Source organism: Syngnathus typhle, linkage group LG17, assembly GCF_033458585.1.
Source record: "Syngnathus typhle isolate RoL2023-S1 ecotype Sweden linkage group LG17, RoL_Styp_1.0, whole genome shotgun sequence".
Classification (NCBI taxonomy): Eukaryota; Metazoa; Chordata; class Actinopteri; order Syngnathiformes; family Syngnathidae; genus Syngnathus; species Syngnathus typhle.
The window spans coordinates 6,054,274-6,073,368 of NC_083754.1; the positions used below are offsets into that span (position 1 = coordinate 6,054,274).

General features: G+C 46.0%; 3 protein-coding genes across 15 annotated transcripts; all 3 read left to right on the forward strand.

Annotated features, from left to right (window-relative positions):
* Positions 1–254: 254 nt before the first annotated feature.
* On the forward strand, positions 255–3,694 carry LOC133169998 (cytochrome P450 2K1-like). The gene is made up of 10 exons (XM_061302613.1): positions 255–526; positions 600–762; positions 840–989; positions 1,279–1,439; positions 1,509–1,688; positions 1,946–2,087; positions 2,153–2,337; positions 2,522–2,663; positions 2,746–2,942; positions 3,038–3,694. The coding sequence occupies exons 1-9, from the start codon at positions 311–313 to the stop codon at positions 2,931–2,933; spliced, it is 1,527 nt and encodes a 508-aa protein (XP_061158597.1). The 5' UTR covers positions 255–310; the 3' UTR covers positions 2,934–2,942; positions 3,038–3,694.
* Positions 3,053–6,475, forward strand: LOC133169999 (cytochrome P450 2K1-like). Of its 4 annotated transcripts, XM_061302615.1 has the most exons (11): positions 3,053–3,194; positions 3,683–3,722; positions 3,795–4,005; positions 4,356–4,518; positions 4,626–4,775; positions 4,835–4,995; positions 5,080–5,259; positions 5,387–5,525; positions 5,590–5,774; positions 5,836–5,977; positions 6,040–6,475. In XM_061302615.1, exons 3-11 carry the CDS (start codon positions 3,808–3,810, stop codon positions 6,225–6,227), a joined length of 1,506 nt encoding a protein of 501 aa, XP_061158599.1. In that variant the 5' UTR covers positions 3,053–3,194; positions 3,683–3,722; positions 3,795–3,807; the 3' UTR covers positions 6,228–6,475. The 4 variants fall into 4 exon arrangements, with proteins under 4 accessions (XP_061158599.1, XP_061158601.1, XP_061158600.1 ...); XM_061302617.1 differs by lacking the exon at positions 3,683–3,722 and having other exon boundaries at positions 3,055–3,194; XM_061302616.1 differs by lacking the exon at positions 3,053–3,194 and having other exon boundaries at positions 3,578–3,722.
* Positions 6,476–7,855: 1,380 nt separating this feature from the next.
* On the forward strand, positions 7,856–19,094 carry sun1b (Sad1 and UNC84 domain containing 1b). Of its 10 annotated transcripts, none has more exons than XM_061302554.1 (24): positions 7,856–8,107; positions 9,247–9,382; positions 9,653–9,750; positions 12,594–12,761; positions 12,850–13,073; positions 13,146–13,403; positions 13,489–13,626; positions 13,803–13,922; positions 14,068–14,151; positions 14,578–14,688; positions 14,774–14,893; positions 14,983–15,076; positions 15,145–15,203; positions 15,352–15,548; positions 15,629–15,892; positions 15,961–16,053; positions 16,168–16,256; positions 16,336–16,480; positions 16,668–16,982; positions 17,087–17,171; positions 17,262–17,377; positions 17,448–17,615; positions 17,708–17,800; positions 17,914–19,094. In XM_061302554.1, the coding sequence occupies exons 2-24, from the start codon at positions 9,371–9,373 to the stop codon at positions 18,028–18,030; spliced, it is 3,168 nt and encodes a 1,055-aa protein (XP_061158538.1). In that variant the 5' UTR covers positions 7,856–8,107; positions 9,247–9,370; the 3' UTR covers positions 18,031–19,094. The 10 variants fall into 10 exon arrangements, with proteins under 10 accessions (XP_061158538.1, XP_061158534.1, XP_061158533.1 ...); XM_061302550.1 differs by having other exon boundaries at positions 7,857–8,117; positions 12,594–12,776; positions 12,853–13,073; XM_061302549.1 differs by having other exon boundaries at positions 7,857–8,107; positions 12,594–12,776; positions 12,853–13,073.
* Position 19,095: the final 1 nt, after the last annotated feature.

Sequence of the window (19,095 nt, forward strand, 5' to 3'; positions counted from 1 at the left end):
TGCTAATTTGACGAGCCAATTGCTGCAATTTAGGATCGAGCTAAGGATTGATTGATTTTTACTGTTGTCGGTGATGTTACACAATACAGGCCTGTAATGTATTATTCATTGTTTGAAGTTAAAATCTAACCCTGCTGCTGTTTTCCTTGTACTAAACTCAAATGGCTAACTTATGTGCACTTTGTGATGCCAGTTATTTGCAAAGGATGACCAAAGTGGGCGAGGCTCCACTGTGGGAGCTCCGCAAATAAAAACAGTGAGACAGCCCATGTGAGTGTCACACAAACACCAGGTCCACCCCAAAGTCAACATGTCTCTTTGGGAAGACTCTTCGGCTTCCTCGATTTCATCCAGCGCCACACCGGTGCTGGCGTGCGTGGCCGCGTTGTCCCTCTTAGCTTTTGTCTCCAAACACTTCAGCTCACCGCGGGACGGCAGGAAGGACCCACCGGGACCGAGGCCCTTGCCGTTGCTTGGCAACCTGCTGCAGCTGGATCTCCCGTGGCTCAACAAAACTCTGTGTCGGGTAAATGGCCAACATCTTTGCTTGCCTCAATGACTCCTCTCAAGGGATGGTTTAACTCTTGTTGTTGTTGTAGTTTGCAAAACAGTATGGTTCGGTGTTCACCATCTACCTGGGCACCCAAAAAGTGCTGGTCCTGGCTGGATACAAGACGGTCAAAGAGGCTCTGGTTGGCCATGCCATGGAATTTGGAGAACGCTTTGTCCAACCCATGCCCGCCGATCTCGCAGGTGGCCATGGTAGGACCTTTCTTTAACTGTATTGATTTATTTTTGCAGATTCGCCTGTATAAAAGGCAAACATTTATCTTTCACAGGGATTATTTTTGCCAACGGGGAGTCATGGAAAGAATTGAGACGTTTTGCCCTCAGCACTTTGCGAGACTTTGGCATGGGCAAAAAACTCACACAGGACAAAGTCTTGGAAGAGTGCAGCAATCTCATTCCAATTTTGGAGAGTCATCAAGGTGAGTATAGCCCAATTGTGTCCTGTGATGAACTCTGTTCTTGTTTCCTGTTATTGTTTTATGGCAGACATTCTCAAACAGGTGAGTATAATCCAGATGTGTCCCGTGATGACCTCTATACTTGTTTACTGCGTTAATCTCAAACATGGAAATGATTACGTAATCTCTCACGTCAATAAATTATGAGCTATTCAATGCAGTTATGCATTCTAACGTGTTAAATTTTGAAATTCCACCTTGATGTTTTTCGAAGAATTTGAAAGAGCAAACTACCGAACCTTTCCTCCAGGGCAACCTTTTGATACGACAACGCCGATGAGTTGGGCGACATCCAACATCATCTGTTCCATCGTGTACGGGAACAGATTTGAATATAGCGACCCTCGCTTCTCAGCCATGGTGCGACGAAGCAATGAGAGCATTCGATACTTTGGCTCGCACCAAATACAGGTGTGTGCATTTTGTTTTTCTCTCCTGCCCTGAGATAACAAATTAATTTCCATTTTATTCATGCGGCAGCTCTACAACATGTTCCCGCGGTTGTTTCGTTGGGTGAAACTCCGGCAGTGTATTCTCAATAACCGTGACGAGACCATAAAGGATGTGAAGGAGCTCCTGCGCCAACGGAAGGAGAAACTTGACCCCGAAATGTGCACGGGGGTGGTTGACTGCTTCTTTGTCCGCCAGCAAAAAGAAGAGGTTTGTCTCACTTTCTAGGCTGCAAGCAATATTTGTCGGACAACCAGATCTCAGCCATGAATGTAAAATAATCCAATAAAAATGATTGAATCATGCCAGCCTAGTGAAAATGGATATTTGACATCTATAGCTGTCAATGGCAGTGAATGAGTTAACATTTTTAAAAATGACTGTGATCGCATTCAAAACCGAGGTCCCTCTCCTTGGATGCTGATTGGTCGACTAAATGTAGTGACTATGTTTCCCACTTCCTCTAGGAAGCAGGTCGCAAGGAGGGCTACTTCAATGAGGAAAACCTGATTTTCGTGGTCAACAATCTGTTTGCTGCGGGCACCGACACGTCAGCCACCACGTTGAGATGGGCCTTGCTGCTCATGGCCAAATATCCGCAAATACAAGGTTAGACACCTTGTTCATGGGTCTTCACCAAGCAGACACCATTTTATTTATTTATTTTTTTGTAGAAAATGTCCACGAGGAGCTGAGCAGGGTATTGGCAGGCCGCCCGATTGATATCGAGGATCGCAGGAACCTTCCGTACTCCAACGCCGTCATTCACGAAGTTCAGAGATACGCCGACATCGTCCCCATGTCCATTTTGCACCAAACCAGCCAGGACGTTACCTTCCAGGGCTACTTCATCCAAAAGGTTACTTTCTTGTTTCACTAGATCACCAGCCACTTCACTGAAAAACAAACAAAATGTAAATTAAGAAAATTACACTCTATGGCCTTGACCGATTAATCAGGTTTCTTTTTTCTTATACAAATTGGCTACAATCAAAAAACAAATTGACCCACATGAGCTCATTTGGTCTTTCCCTCACACGCAGGGCACCGTTGTGATTCCTCTGCTGTCTTCCGCCCTCTACGATGAGAACGAATGGGAAACTCCAAACACCTTCAACCCATCCCACTTCTTGGATAAAGACGGGAACTTTGTCAAGCGCGATGCCCTCATTCCCTTTTCTGCAGGTACAACCGGTCTCACCCTCTTTTATTTTTTTTGCTGCCATTCTAGCGATAAAAAAAATATTGCGGTTTTGTCATGTTGCAGGTCGCAGGGTTTGTCTGGGCGAGGGTCTGGCCCGCATGGAACTCTTTCTCTTTTTCACATGTCTCCTCCAGCACTTCCGCTTTACTCCCCCGTCAGGGATTTCTGAGGACGAGCTGGATTTGAGTCCCGTAGTGGGCTTCACCACCAATCCCTCACCTCATCAGTTGTGTGCCATCAAGCGGCAGTGACACTCAAATGTCCGGTCATGTTGTCATTGAATTCTGCATCATGTATTTGAAATAGATATTAAACAAAATAAATTCATTCATTCTTTCTTTTACTCATTCTGTAGAAAAGGCTGCTCGAGGACTGTGAGACTCTGCTTTAAGAGGGCGGAGATTAGAATCTGCGCCTCGTCGTCCGTGCTAGAAGGACAAAAGAGGAAAACAAAAGTTCGGATTACACATAGTTTAAATTTAGTTCAGCCTAGCACAGTGTGCGTAAAGAAAGTAAGTTCTGCACGTTGTTTATTGTTTATAACTATTATAGGGTGATCAGATTTCTGAATAATAGGAGACCTTTTTTGGAGGGGCATTTTTATTGGGGGGGGGGGGGGGGCATTTTTGTTATATGTTATGACATGGTGTCTGTATAGCAATTGCATTTATTAGCCCGAATAACACAAAACAACATATATACAATAACAAAAACATGTTTACACTAACAAAAATGTGGTATAGTGTTACACTAAGTAAAAAAACAGCCGAAACCTAAAGACCACCTCTGTTTTTTGGAGTTCCGAACCGGACTCACTACAGTGTTCTGCACTACGCCACCAGCGCATAAGCCAACAATATTTTTCACCCGCTAAGCCATTTAAAGGGCCCAAATAATTGTTTTTGATCTGCATGGAGCAGAAAATAAGTCACTCTTTACCTTGATCTTTGTACCCTTATTGCTCTTTTTTTTTTTTTTTTTTTTAATTATTGGTGTTTAGCTGAGTGGGCTACTCAAACACACCCAGTGGACTGTGATTGGTAAGCTTTATCTGTCAGCCCCTCCTCAATTTTCTTACAGTAAACCACAGATTGCATTTGCATGAGTTTCAGTGTGTGCTAGAAGATGTTTGAAGAACTCCTGCAGGATGCGGTCTCGCTCTCCTTGTTGGGGGCCCTTGCAGGGATGCTGGCTGTCCACCTCTACTCCATCTTGAGCTTCCGGAGCAAGGCTAAGTTGGAGCCTCCGGGGCCCAGATCGCTCCCCCTGGTTGGCAACCTGCTTCAGGTGGATCTCAAGAGACTGGACGAGTCTCTTTTCAGTGTGAGGCATTCTGTTTTTTTTTCTTTTCTCTGTCTAACAAGCAAGTATTGTTGACTGTAATAGTGGCCATTTGTGTCCCCTTTTTTTTTTTTTTACCATTTAAGATGTTTTCATGAAAATGTAATGAAACTTTTTATCAAGTTTATTTAATCACAGACAAGTCTCAAAGGGCTTCAAATGTGGAAAATTGGTTTGCCACTCGAAACAAAATACATAAAAAATATTCCAGGTAACCACACCACTTGGTGTTTTTAATGTAAAGTACAATGCCACGCAGATTTCTAACAGAGTTATAGCGCCCCCTAACCGCGGCATTACATTTTAACTGAATTAACCTTTTGTTTTTCCAGTTATCCCGGACCTATGGCCCGGTTTTCACAGTCCACTTAGGACCCAAGAAGGTGGTGGTCCTGGCCGGAAGCAAGACGGTCAGAGAGGCTCTCATAAACCATCCTGATGAATTTGGGGAAAGGGACATCAATCCACTCTTCTATGATTTCACTGAAGGACATGGTAATTCAAATCTTTTATCGCTTTTAATTACTGCTCTGTATTAAATACAGAATACGTAAACCAAGCGGTTTGAGCTCTGATGAAATAAAATGGCCGCTTGGTTCCAGGCATCATATTTGCTAACGGGGATTCATGGAAGGAAATGAGACGTTTCACCTTGACAACGCTGAGAGACTTTGGGATGGGCAAGAAGCTCAGTGAGGAGAAAATCATTGAGGAGTGTCACTTCCTCATTAAGGAATTTGAGCAACACAAAGGTAAATTATTGAAACATTTTGCGTCCATTTGGTTTCTCATGAAATTGTTTTCCTCTTAGGTGAACCCTTTAACAGCGGAACAGTCGTCAGCTACGCAGCTTCTAATATCATCTCGGCGATTATGTTTGGAAAGAGGTTTGAATACGACGATAAGGTTTTCCAAGAAATGATACAGACGGACGTCGACACCATCTATCTGTCTGGAACGGCTCCTATGCTGGTACCTCAAATAGTGACTTGTAGTGCAATGTCTGTAATGCCCATCATTAATCCTGGATTTATTTCTTTTTTTGCTCCATGACAGATGTACAGTTTTTTCCCCTGGCTGCGCCCTTTTCTCAAAACTTGGACGGTTATTATGCGTAACGTGGAAACTACCAAGCAGCATATACGAAATTTAATAGCCGAGCTAAAGGAGACGTTGAGCCCTCACGTTTGCAGAGGCTTAGTCGATGTTTTCTTCACACGGATCGAACATATGGAGGTAGGATGCTTTCCTTTCATATAGTCAAGTCTCAGAACCTCAAAGCGGGAACAATGTGCTTACCATTAGCCTGCTGTTAAAGGTTAACCCGTAACCCATGACTGGATATGCATTTTCTTTCCTGTAGAATGAAAACCAGAAGTCGCACTATCATGACGACAACCTGGTCAACAGCGTGGTGAATTTGTTCGGAGCGGGCACCGACACCACATCCGACACGATTTCCTGGAGTCTGCTTTTCATGGCCAAGTACCCTCAAATTCAAGGTACCCATACGGGAATGCTCTTATGGGCTAAAGATTCATTGACATTTTCCTTCTTCCCCCACAGATAAAGTCCAGGAGGAGCTGAGCAGGGTGGTCGGACTCCGACAGATTCAAACGGAGGACCGCAAGAACCTGCCTTTTGTGAACGCCGTCATCCACGAGACTCAGAGGCTGGCCAACATCGTCCCCATGTCCGTCATGCACCGAACCAACCGGGATGTTACCTTCCACGGATACAGTATCCAAAAGGTATGTGGATTTTAAATTGAGTGTGAATTTGAATTTATAGCAGCTGTTATATTGCCTATAGGGGACCGCTGTCATGCCTCTGCTGACGTCCGTCCTTCGTGACGAGAGCGAATGGGAAACGCCCAATGCCTTCAACCCGTGGCACTTCCTGGATGGAGAGGGGAACTTCGTCAAGAGGGACGCCTTCTTGCCCTTCTCTGCAGGTACCCTCAGCGAATGCACATTTGGGAACTTTTTCAGTCATTTGACTCAAAACCTCTTACAGGCCGCAGGGTTTGTCTGGGTGAGGGTCTGGCCCGGATGGAGCTCTTCCTCTTCTTCACGTTTCTCCTACAGCGCTTCCGCTTCACTCCTCCGCCCGGGATTTCCGAAGACGAGCTGGATTTGAGGCCCGTGGTGGGTTTCACCCTTCACCCAACGCCGCAACGGCTGTGTGCCATCCGGCGCTACTGAGGAGCTTAGATCGAAAGCCATAGGAAAGTTCAAAACGTGTGAACTCGATCAAATGCTTCCCCAGTTCACTAAGTCGTATCATATTTGGGCGTCTCCTGTTATTTGCTGACAATTTTTAAGCAATTAATATTTGAATACAAACAGGTAGCTAAATACAACGATAAAAACTACAATTCAAAATTGAAATTTAATTGAATGCAAATACAAATAAAACAGAAAATGACAACTAAAAATACGATATCAAGGCTCATGTTAGTGTCATTCCGGCGTTTGCCAGCAAGTGGCGCTGTCGCACGTTTGCCCTCTTATTTTATGGTGCCATGCGCGTGACAACGGAAAATGTGGGCGCGTGCGTGACGTACGAACCTTAACAGTCCTTGTAGTTCTCAGGCGCGCAGTTCTCTGTCGAAAGAAGTGTCGCGAAGTAACTTTAAGAAGATTTGGACTAAAAACGACGACCAGGATAAAATTGGAATTGTCACCCTGTACTCGGAGAGAGTTGCCGTGTAAGTAGTGCTCAAGTCTTTCTTTTTGAACTCGGCTTACCTGCGCCGTCAGGATTTTATGCTTTGTATTTTTAGCCTGGTTCGCTTTAAAAGCTTGGCCTGGTTAACGTTGTTGACTTTCAAAGCAGGAAAGCAAGCACGCGTTGGTGCTTTTTGACGTCACATACGCTGAATGGACCCCGGATACTCGCGGTTCGGTATTTAAAAAAGTTTTCAAAGAAATACATGTGTATTTTTTGCGTTTTCAAAAACATTATTTGGTTTTGATGAGGAAAATAGCACTTATTACACTTTTCGTTAGACTGATGACAGTACAAATAATCACTCGAGTACTTATCGATACTGTATACTGATACCACTTGATTATTCTTGATACATACCATATAATTTCAGTTCACTTAATAACAGGTCATTGTAAATGAGGAGCTTTATGATGCATTGTGTCAAACGGCCGCAGTGTATCGCCAACTACTGACGAGGAGGACTCAATGTAAAAGTTTCTTTTATCTTTTTTTGTGCCTTATACGTGGCTGGTCTCTGCAGCCTTCACGATTTCCTGGTACCCTGAAATAAGGCTGGCATTGGGCGATACCCTTGTAAATACTTGACATACGGTAGTGACCACGTGTTGGATGTTTGCCTTTTGAGGGGTGCGGCTTAGATAGTGACGTCAGATGTATTCAGCCTTGCTGGTTATTTTAGTGTGTCTGGGTGTCAGTTGTTTTCTTTTAGTATTGGTGTGTTAGCTCTGCTTGACGAACAGCTGAAAATGAATTGTGGGTTGGATTGCGTGATATGTTTTTTGGGTTGTTGTTTTGGCAAAGGGGTTTTTTGCACACTGTCTACCATTCAAGAACCGCCACAGGGCCCAGTTGTCAGCTCACAATTGAGCGATTGTCTTTGCAAGTGTAACTGTCACTCCCGTGTGATTGAATGTTGCAAGTGTGCACGTATGCTCCAAGTGTGATTTGCAAACTGGCCCTGCTAAAGAATGCAATGTAACTGTCGGCTGGCGAGTGAGTGCAGCCCCGGCAGCTGTCAGGCGGCACATCGGCTCCTCCAATGGATTTGAGGCGGTTGTGCCGAGTGGGAGGATCAGCCGCACAGCATCACAGCAGCCATCCTTGCGTGCTTTGTCCGCTCGGGAAGCCATTTTGGAAACAACACCACACACTCACTTCAGTTGGCAACTTTCGATCGCGTTGAAGAGAGCACAAGGTCGCGCCACAAACCCAAAGGACGCTTTGTTTTTTGTTGTTGTGTTTTTTATCTACGGGAATGCCACCAGAGGGAGTTTAGCGCGTCGTCGGTCAGCGGTGGATTTTGGGAATCGCTGTAGGATGATTCTACCGTGCACGGATTCGCAGTACACGGGCAAGTTATGGTACTAGAACGTGCACAACGCCGTGGAACAAGTACGATCAAATCTGGCCAGAAAATAAACTCATTAACGTCGAAATTTGCGCTGCATAACCACTGCGATTGTTAGTCACTATGTCGGCTAGTCCCCAAAAACGCTTCTAAATTTAGCACGGCCGGACGGACCATGTTGCCGTCCGTGTGCAGCTGGTCGAGTGCTGTAACCGGTTTGACGCTCGCTACCCCGTCGTTGTTTTAAGGCCAGCGGCTAGCTTGCAGGTGGTTTGGCGTAAAGGAGCGAGCAAAGCTGACGTACAGAGCAGACATACAACACTTGTCAAAGTGTCGGCGTGCTGCACGTTTATGCTCAACGCAAGTGCGAGGGTGCCGGTGTGTTCCTCAGAGAGAGAGAGAGTGCAATGTTCAACCTGTCTCTTTGTAGTAATGAAGGTTAGCAACGCCGCAACGGCAATTTTGGAAGCTTGTTTCTGGTGCTTTGGTTGGCAATGAGATAAGTCATCTTCATCAAATTAGATTGCAAAAAACAACAACTCTTGGCTTAGTTAAGAGCTGATCGCCCCCCAGGTTTTTGGATCTTTGCTCCAGCTTATCCTTCTTTTGGACTCAAGGGTCCTGATTTGAAACAATTATGAGCTGAGACTCGAGCGGTGGGTTTGCCGGATTTGGCCATCTGTTTGTTTGCATTTGTGTCTGCACGAAAAGAAAATCTCTAAGAAAGCGCGAGTTTAAAAAAAAAAAAAAAGTTATTCTTCTGGCAACTCCGTAAGGAAGATTGTCTTCACTAATGTGGCTTGGTTATGTACCTGAGGGGAACCACAGACTGAAAATAGTGTCCCTCTTTTATAAAACAACCAGGAGTCTCCAAAAATGTAAAAATCTGAGTGTTTGTTGACGGCAAGTTGTAAGGGTGGAAAAGTGCACAAATGGCCAAATGCTCGTAGAAATTGTGGAGCTAAATTCAACGTTCTTGGCTTATAACCAAATGTGTTTACCCAATCTGAAAATGCAGGTTCCAATGTGTCAAGTACAACTTCACTGCCTTGTGTTTTCCCGCCCGTTTGCCTAAAAGGAAAAAAAAACAAAAACTGGCCACACCCCTCAGTTTCATAACACTCTCTTCCCTGTGTGCGAAGCTCACACGCACAAGTCGTAGCTTCAGCCTGGAGACGGCTCGAGGACTAAGAGGATCTGCTCGCCCGTCAGTCACTACCACAGGGGGGACACGACCGCTTATCGGTTCCAGTCAACGGCGGCAACATGGAGGAAAAGGTTAAGACGGCCACCATGACAGTGTCATTGTTCCCGCTGTGTGTCGGGCCTGCCCGGTTTGTTGTTTTGCCTGACGTTGAACAGAAACTACATAGCAGCTAGAGCAAATTGTTCTGGAGTTTATCGGCGTTATTGTGTCTGTTTAGAGTTGCTAGTTGAGTGGTTTAAGACAAAAGAGACAGGCTGAACAAGAGTACGTGTGTTTGTGCTAATCTCCCTACATTATGTCAGCGTGGGCTGACCCTACCCCCTGCATCCTGACTCTTGCAGTCTAAGCAAAGAAGAATGACCATGGATTTTTCCCAACTGCACACATACACGCCGCCGCAGTGTGCTCCGGAGAACACCGGCTATACCTACTCCCTCAGGTGAGACCTCTGGCGCGCGTGAACTCAGCAGAGCAACTTGTTGCCGATCAAGTTCATCCGCTCCGCTCGAGTTATTTGAAGAGGAAATATTTTGTCGGCTATCGGCGTTGCGTTGAGGATTCGTCCCGCTTTGAGAGAGTCGAAAGGTACACAAATAGGCTTTGTTGGAAAGCTCAGTTGAAGGTTTGTGGTTTTTATTCGAAGTATTACATGGGGAAGTGATTCGGATGAAATGTTTGATGGTTGGCTCACGGAATGTTTGCAGTATCCAAAGCTTATATTGATCAACAATGGAGTGCATCGTAGCGCGGGTGTGGTCGAGTCGGTTTGTGCATGTGGAAGAGTGGCGAAGCCAGAATTATGTCCCATCAGTCAAGTTTTGAAATACGTTGTTGGGCTTGGTGTTAAAAAAGTTTGGTGGCAGCGCTCCAGCAATCTACTTTGAAAAGAGTCGCTCAGAATCCGACAGCCAGGTGGACCATAATAAACCTCGCCGTCACAAGCATGGGCCTGATCCCGGATTAGAATTTAGAAGAACCCTTTCTACACCATTGTGAGCAGAACAAGCTAAAGTAACTGCTGTGTGTTTTTCTTTTAAGCAATTTGTGTGTGGACACGATGTCCAAACTCTAAACGGATGTTCTAAATTTTTTGTGGCTGTGTCTCGATTTGCATTTTATACAGTCTGTGTGCGTTGCCCACGCCGACTAAAACGTGAATGTGTCGAGATAAACAGTCTGGTGACTGTGCAATCGGACCACCGAGTAGTCAAATACGATCGTTTTTCACTTGCAAATCCGAGTTAATCATAAATAGAATGTACAAGGCCAGAACATTTACAATCTGGATTGAAAGTGTCTCTTTTTGCAGAGCAGAGCAAGGTTGCGCTCTAATGCACTCACAGAGGCCCTTCATATTTGATTATGCTGGAAGTGGGTCAGGGGGGGGGCCTCCAGTGCACTTTTTTTCCTCGCTTAAGAGACAACAGACCTTTGTGAATACTAAAACAAAAAATAATCCAGTTGCAAAAAATTTTATTTATTATCCCCTAGTGGTTTTTTATTTTATTTTTTTATGTGAACTTGTCAAAATCCGAGTCACACTTGGCAAGACGACGCTGAGGAACGCAACCCAAACATTGGCGCCTTGTGATTGTGACATTCTGACAGATGAAGGAAAGTCAGAACAGAGAGACGAAAAGTCCGAGGGTGGGATCCAATGATGCTAATCTGTGCCAAGTGGGAGCCGGATGGCAATTTAACAGCCCACCATATTTGTCTCTCCCTTCCCAAATGCTTGTAAACACGGGCATGTGGATCCTGAGGGGATTTTGGTTGCTCTGTTGCAGTCTCGGCAAGCAAGATGTCAGCATGCTGTTTATTTTGTATTTGGACATGTCCCATGAATGTGATTCATTAGCTGAAGTCCAGCTTGTTAGAACATTCAGCCTCATGGTAGTTATTTTCCCTAATGCCATGATGAGGGTAATTATTATTTTTATTATTTTTATTCAGTATGCAAAGAAGGCAGCATGTGAGTGGGTAGTACGCCCATTTAGTGGCAGCAAACCAACTTTGGATGTCTTTGTCACGGAGGGAATTATGTTTGTTTGGATGCAGTGATTCAAGTGGGCAAGCTTGGTTCGCACTCCACCTGCCAGAAGAAAAACAGCTCCATCCGATAAGATACTTTGAGTTGCGTGCCTCTGACGCAAGATCACCGGCAGTGCCCACTGAGTGTGGGAAGGCCATCAAAACCCGGCGTTATGCAAGGGGAGCCGATTGTCCGACATCTTTGATGTCCATGCTTGGCTGCCTTGCGTTCTTCTCTTGCTTCTAAAAGCGTAGTCTCTATTTATATCACCGATGTGGGCTGACGGAGCTGCCTGAGAGCGAGCGGCTGAAGTGTCGATATGGAAAATAATTTGTTTCTGATCAGATGAAACACATTTTGAACACTATCCTTTAAGTCAGTTGGAGATGCTGAGTAAACAGCAAAGCACGTAATTGGATGGAGGCGGGGCTGTGTAATCCTCAGGCTTGAGCTAGGAGATCGGGTCCACAGACGAGTGCACGTGCACCCACTGGCCGCCGCGCCATTCACAGTGTCGCTTACAATGGTATGTTTTGCTAATAATAAACTTGCTTAAAAAAACTGCTGGAGGGGCAAGGTTATCCCAGAGGCTTTATTTATTGATTGATTTATTACAAACTGGCAAAATTCTTCCAATTGCAGATATTTGAATAGCATTATATTCCATTTCAATCTGTGGAGTTTGATGTTCAATTAATTTTGGACTCTAGATTGCCTGTACTGTAGTTGTGAATGTAATCCGAGTAAATGAATGAGTGGCTGGCAGTTGAGTAATTTTGATATATTTTCCTCTAATGACAGTTAAAGTAGTGTCTTTCCAGTGCTCTTGTGTTGGCGTGTGTGCCTCCAGCGCTGTGCTGGCCGGGTGGGTGTGGCCCTGTGACTCAGCGCAGTGTGATCCACAGCAGCTTTCAATTTACAACTTTGATGCTGCCTTTCGGATCACCGGCCGCTGCATTGCTTTGGTTTGTCAATGTGAGTGAGTACTTTGGGCAAATGATGCCAGCCAGTGTTTTCCATTAGGCAGTGAAGCGTGCACCACACGCTGCCTTCTATTGTTGTGTTTTGCCTTGTTGCTGAGTCACTTCCTGTAGGCTGGCGTGCCAGCTTTGCTTTCTCTCTCCGTGCTGTCCTAGCTTGGTTTTGTTTTATTGGGCTCCTCTGAAGTGCAAACTGCGTCCTCATTTGAAGCGGTCTGGGCATTCCTCCCTAATGTTGTTTTTCTTCAACTCGTGCCCTCGTCTCCGCAGCTCCAGCTACTCGACGGCAGCGTTAGAGTTTGAGAAGGAGCACCAGATTGCTCCGGTCTACGAGTCGCCCAGGATGTCACGGCGGAGCCTGCGTCTGCAAAACATGGCCGATCACCATGGCAACGACAACCTTATGGACTACACCAGAAGCCAGAGCAGCTATGCTTCCAGGAAAGAGTCACGGCGAGTGTCTTGAAGAGCAAAGGAAGTCAAAATATCAGATTGGTCCTTAATATATATATATATATTATTTTTACAGGACGCTCCGGGGGAGAAACACCTTGTCGTTGTCCCTGAGCCAAGCCGACACGCCCAGGCAGCACCTCAACTTCTCCGCCATCAGCACCCCGATAAGCAGCAGCACCAGGGTGGAGGAAAGAAACGCGGCGGCGTTTGCCGGCAGCCTGCGTGACGGCGCCGCCGACCACCTGAGGCAGCGCACCGTCACGACCAGCACGACATCAGTCAACGGCATCTGGGGTCAGTTTAGAAAACAGAGATGACCATGTCACAAGATACATCTACTAAAAGACATAAACGTGTCCTCCACAGGAAGGACGTCCCACTCTGCGCACAGCTCGTCCAACGGCGACGTGGACGCTTCCAAGTCGTACGTGACGCACGCCAACGGCTTCATCTGTAAAGACTGCTCCTTCCATTCTGAAAAGAACGACTCCCTCATCACGCACACGTCATCGACATCATCGCCGTCGTGTCGCGCCGAAGGAGCGTGCGCCGATTCCCTCTACCACTCGTCGTCACCTTTCTCAACTATATACACCATAGACCGGAGTCGGAAGAACAAGACAGGTGCGAAGATTTGCATCAAATGCACATGGCTGGAAAGTTGCTTCCTTCCATTGAGATGTTTTTTTTTTTTTTTTCTCCTCCTTAGGCCTCCTAACGTCAGTGTCCAATACGTGCGTGCGTCTGAGCAAAAAAGTCCTGGCTCCTTTTGTGTCCATCTTCACCATGCTTTACAGCAGCGTGCTCTGGCTACACACACGAACCACAAGCGGCACACAAGGAAGAGGTAGGCAATTCCAACAACCTCCATTAAAATAGTTGCAGTTTGAACTTGCACCACTAGGGGGAGCCTTTAACCATGGAACTTGTGTATGAATTGGGTTAACACTCTTTAATATTTTTGATTTTTTTTTTTTTCTGTCTTGATACTGCCGTGTGTGTATTTTGACGACGTGTTTCCAGCAGGCGTCTTTGCGTCATGCACGGACTCCCTGAGACAGACGGCGTCCTCCAGTTTGTCCCAAGTGTGGCTACTCAAGCGCAGGGTGATGGGCGACAGCTCTGAAAACTCTCAAGTACAAGGTAACGTCCCCTTTCTTAACATAAGGCCGTAGCTCCGCCTCAAATCGCAGTACATTTTTAGTTTTCATTCATTTTCCTTTTGTTGATTTTGTTTTACATTTTCATCGCAACAATCAACTAAAAATGAGCTTTGTGTGTATTTCAGCTCACTCCAGTTACTGTGGGAGCATGAATGTTAAAGATCTGGTGACAGAAGACGCATCACATCTCAATCTCAATGGTTCCCTATGTAAGGGTGTTCACACACACACACGTGCAAACACGTACACACACTGCCTGTTGTGTGTTGATTGTCAGAGTTAATGTGACCTGCGTGACCTGTGTCGGGGTCATTCTGCAGTGGTTGTGTGAACCGCTTTGACTGCTCGGCAACTTGTTGACTCATTTTTAGGCTGTTTGACATTTTCGGAATGGAACTCAATGCTTTATCCATCTCCGCTAGTCCAATATATGAACACAAGTGAATATACTTGTTGAGGGGTCAGCAAGATGTTCGTAGCAGCCCGCACTTGTGCATGTTTTTTTTTTTGCTAACTTAACGTCATTTCTTTTTTTTTTTATTCCTTTTTCCATTTTGCTTCTATGACAATTCATGCATGTTTGTTTTTTTCTGTGTGCACTTTCATTTTGCTTGCCGTGGTTTTGCTGCACGCAGGTGATGACTGTAAAGGGAAGCAGTCCTTTGAGACGCACACCGTCCTCGTCACTCAGTCCTCCAGGTCCCGGCGCCTGGCGGAGGCGCTGTGGAGCCTTCTGGCTTGCGCAGGTTGACCAGCGCTCCTATTAATGCCCAAATGACGTAGATGAGTATTCGAACGCGAGCCGTGACAATTCGTTGCTTCCGTTTCCAGGTTACTGCTTCCTCCGGCCGGGTCACTACGCGGTGAGAGGCGCTAAAGCTTTGGGCTCAGGGGTCAGCACGCTGACGCAGAGACTGCTTACGTTGCTGTGGACAATCCTAGCGGCTCCAGGTTGGTCATGTGTTCTCTTGCCGCCCTTGAAATCCTCTTTAAGGTTCTGATGATGTTGCCGTCGTGTTTTTACGTCAATCCGCCCACAGGGAAGGCAGGGCGGGGTCTTCTGTGGTTTCTCGCCAGTGGCTGGTACCTCCTTGCATCCCTCGCGTCTCTCCTAAATGTCTTCTTTCTGACACGGTAAGAGCCAACATGGCTTTTTTTTGTGTGTATTCTTAATTTCTTTTTGTTTAATGTGTTACTTCTAGGTGCCTTCCAAAACTCTGGAAGCTCCTCCTGCTTTTACTGCCGCTCCTGCTCCTCTTAGGTGAGTTGTTAATAACTGGCTTAGTTCTTTTTTTGTAACAATTCCCGCCAATACATTTGATACCATAAAGCCTTTTTATTTCTATTTTTGAACGTTGCGCAAACCTACACCAATTGATTCAGCATTTCATCTTGTTCTTGTCATTCAGCTTGGTGGCTGTGGAGCCCGCCCGTCGCCGTCCTGCTCGGCTACTTGCCAGCCGCAAACCTCACCGAGTGGCGTCCTTCCTCCCTGATCACGTACCTGTCTATCTTGATGCCAGCCTCCGCTCCGGCTCCTGTATCTGCTCCGGTTCCTGTACCTGCTGCAGAGTTCCAGACCTCAGCTCCCGTTTCACAAGCGCCAGTGGGTTGGATTGTAAAAGTCAAGAATTATAAACCACCATGTCTTGTTTTCTAAGTGTGTGGTTTTTTTCTTCTCCTCAGCCAATTGTAGTCTCTAGTTTGGACATGGAGCGCCTCGAGCGTCTGGAGCGCCACCTAGCGCTCCTGTTCCAGCGAGTTCAGCAGAGCGAGCAGAAGCAGGCGCAGGAGCACACGGACATAATGGCTCTGTACGCCACGCTAAGGGAGAAGCTCCACGCCGAGACCGACAGGGAGACGCTGGGACTGTGGGTGTCGTCCCTGCTGGAGCAAAGGCTGGGCGTGTTGCGAGGAGAGCTGAGAGAGGACCACGCCCTCAGAAAGCAGGTCCGTAAACACAAATTATATCTTGCTGATGCGAGTTGAGCGTCAACTGTCATTTGGCCTCCCCGCAGAACGAAGAGCAGCTCAAAGCGCTACAAGGGAGTCAAACGACACGGTTGGCCGAGTTTGAACTGCTGCTCGGCGCTCTGGCTGCCCAGACTGAGGTATGCTTGCGTCTGCACGCCTGCAAGGAAAGCAGTTGAAGAAGCATTAGCCAGTGACAATTACTGTCTTATTTTTTTTCTGTGTGATAAATATTTTATCACGTTGTTTTGTAGACCGTGCAACAGAGGCAGCAGCAATATAAACTTGACAAAGAGAAAATTGAAGTCGTCGCCGCTCCAGCAGTAGACACTCCACCTCTTAGGTACCATAAACACACACGCTGATGATTTTATTTGCAAGGAGTAGCTCTGATGTGTTTTGCCTCGCTGTTGCCGCCGCAGTGTGGGAGTGAAGCAGGAGACGCACGATGCGTTGCAGGCTGAGGTGCAAAGACTTGAGATGGAATTGGTAAAAGTCAGGCAGGACCTGCACGCCGTCATGGGATGCAGGGGCAAGTGTGAGCAGCTGGACTCGCTGCAGGAGACGGTAAGATGGAACAGCCATCATATGTCTTACAGCAAAAGAAGACGGGGCTTAGTTAGCTTTATTTATTTTTTTGCCTCGGGTGGGGGATTTTCGACTGGCACCACCCACCCAAAAAATATTTAAAGATACCAGAAGATGGCAGCAAAGCATTTTTTTTCCTCTTAATTTCGATGCCTTCTCTTTCCAGATGTCAGCTCAGGTTTCCTCCCAAGTGCGTAAGGAGTTGCACGCTCTCTTCTTCGGCAGCAGCTCGTCAGATGAGTCTCAGGAGGAATTGCCTGAGTCTCTGGTGGTCTGGCTCTCCCAGCGCTACGCCACCACACCCGACCTGCGGGCGTCGCTGGTTGCCCTGGAGCACGACATCCTGAGCAACGTTTCTCGGCAGCTGCAGCTGAGCCGTGTCGAGACTCTCAGCAAGGCCGAGTCCAAGGCCGCGTCCATCGCTGGCGCGGCGACCTTGTCGGTGCAGAACGCTGCCTCGACCGAGTGCCTGTCGGAAGAGGTAGAAGAAGAAGAATGCATTGGCAAACATATTTTAGCATTGTTTAACTGTAATTTACATTGAAGGGTTTTCATTCATGTATTATTGTGTGTTCTTTATCCCAGCAAGTAAAATTGATCGCCCAGAATGTGCTGAAGCTCTACTCGCAGGACAAGACCGGTCTGGTGGACTATGCCCTGGAGTCTGGAGGTAAGAAGGTTCATGATTGTGTCCGTGCCTGATGGATTGTGGTTTTTGATCCTCGTCTTTGTCACTCTTCTCCGGCGTTGGTATATTCAGGCGGGAGCATCCTCAGCACTCGCTGTTCAGAGACACACGAGACCAAGACGGCCCTCATGAGTCTGTTTGGGGTCCCGCTCTGGTACTTCTCCCAGTCCCCTCGAGTTGTCATCCAGGTGGGTTTTACATGCGCCGATGCCTGAACCCAAAGGATATTTCAGAACACTTTGCTTTCCGCTCCATCAGCCTGACATGTACCCAGGCAACTGCTGGGCGTTCAAAGGCTCACAGGGTTACCTCGTGATCCGGCTTTCCATGAGAATCCGGCCCACGTCCTTCTGCTTGGAACATATTCCCAAAGCGCTGTCCCCCACCGGGAACATCAGCAGTGCCCCTCGTAACTTCACAGTCTTTGTAAGAAGCGCGACCCATTATGAATAATTTTTTTTTTTTAAATAAACAGGCTGTCAGTGATTTTTTTTTTTTTTTTGCCATCCTTCCCACAGGGACTGGATGACGAGTACCAAGAAGAAGGAGAGTTGCTCGGTCACTACACCTACCAGGAAGACGGAGAATCGCTGCAAATCTTCCCTGTTAAGGTTATTTGAATTGTTTATCATAGGGTTCGCCGATTAATCGGTTTTTTTGCTGTATTGCGTACATCTCGTCAGACTATACACTGGTGCCACTTTGACCCTTTTTTAACTTCCAGGAGCCGACGGAGAAGACTTTCCAAGTCATGGAGGTCCAGGTGATGTCCAACTGGGGACATCCCGACTACACTTGCTTATATCGCTTTCGAGTCCACGGAGAGCCACGCCCTCAGTGAACCAACCACTACGAAACACAAAAAACTGTTGTACATACAGCAAAGGCGCTCTGAAGTCCTCGTGGATGTGAGGCTGACCAGATGGTGGCAGGTGTTTTTTTCTTTTCTTTTATTTTTGTGCTGAAAGAATAACAGGGACATCCAAATGGAGACTTGAGGACAAGAACTTTGATTTCCTAAGAGACATCTTGCACTGAATGAACTTACGAAGGCACAAGATTCCTGTTTTTATTTTGCTGGCCATTGTACGTGGTCATCCATTTTACGCCACTAGCTGATTGGAATGATTTACTACTTTGTAATGCATTTCACCCTTTAAGGACACTGCAACCCACTCGCGGAGGTTCTTCCGCTCTGTAAATTAATCAGCATAGACAAAATGCGTCAGTGTAATGTTGGATGGACTTTCTCTCGCAATTTTCTTTTAACAACAGCTTTTACGAGAGTGTTGCCTCTGAAAGTCATATGCCCGGATCTCCAATTGGCAATCGATTTGGAATGGTTAGTATCTTCATTACTGGGGATTTTTTTTTTTTTAAGATAACATTCTGTTCCTCTTTCCTTTAAGCTAAGTTATCCGCTTCCTTTTATCCGAGACCCAGACCGAATGTAACCTGTATATTTGGTGTCCATCATATAGTCTGTATTTTTATGAAATTTGCTTTCATCAGTGTTGATTTATATCAGAATAACCTATCGCTATTGTCTATTATTTTTGCCATTTTGTTTTGGGGAATGATGCTTTTGTAAGGATGCACTGCAGATGTAGGCCTTCTTTAATTGGGAGGGGTTGACTTGTGATTTTGATTGCAAATATAAGTGGAATGCCTAAATTTTGTACAAAAAAATGTTTTATCCCACTTTTTTATTTATTACGAGGTCAACTGATGACTGTGGTAAACGAATTCTGCCTTGTATATTTTGTCGAAAGCTATTTAGTGCATTTTGAAAGCATCTTGGGATTTAATTTTGTTTTTTTTTTAAGAAAAAAGATAAATGGCTATTTTTGGTTGTCGTAAAACAAGTGCTTTGGAATATATTCCAATAAAGAGCTTAATTTTGAAT

What these genes read in the sequence shown, in the direction of transcription:
- LOC133169998 (XM_061302613.1), top strand. Translation starts at nt 311, where the DNA reads ATGTCTCTTTGGGAAGACTCTTCGGCTTCCTCGATTTCATCCAGCGCC. An exon ending in AATTTTGGAGAGTCATCAAG is followed by an intron (nt 990 to 1,278) that starts GTGAGTATAGCC and finishes CCTTTCCTCCAG; the next exon opens with GGCAACCTTTTGATACGACA. An exon ending in CAAATATCCGCAAATACAAG is followed by an intron (nt 2,088 to 2,152) that starts GTTAGACACCTT and finishes ATTTTTTTGTAG; the next exon opens with AAAATGTCCACGAGGAGCTG.
- LOC133169999 (XM_061302615.1), top strand. Translation starts at nt 3,808, where the DNA reads ATGTTTGAAGAACTCCTGCAGGATGCGGTCTCGCTCTCCTTGTTGGGG. An exon ending in TGGACGAGTCTCTTTTCAGT is followed by an intron (nt 4,006 to 4,355) that starts GTGAGGCATTCT and finishes TTGTTTTTCCAG; the next exon opens with TTATCCCGGACCTATGGCCC. An exon ending in CACGGATCGAACATATGGAG is followed by an intron (nt 5,260 to 5,386) that starts GTAGGATGCTTT and finishes TCTTTCCTGTAG; the next exon opens with AATGAAAACCAGAAGTCGCA.
- sun1b (XM_061302550.1), top strand. An exon ending in GCTTCCAGGAAAGAGTCACG is followed by an intron (nt 12,777 to 12,852) that starts GCGAGTGTCTTG and finishes TTATTTTTACAG; the next exon opens with GACGCTCCGGGGGAGAAACA. An exon ending in GAGCCTTCTGGCTTGCGCAG is followed by an intron (nt 14,689 to 14,773) that starts GTTGACCAGCGC and finishes TTCCGTTTCCAG; the next exon opens with GTTACTGCTTCCTCCGGCCG.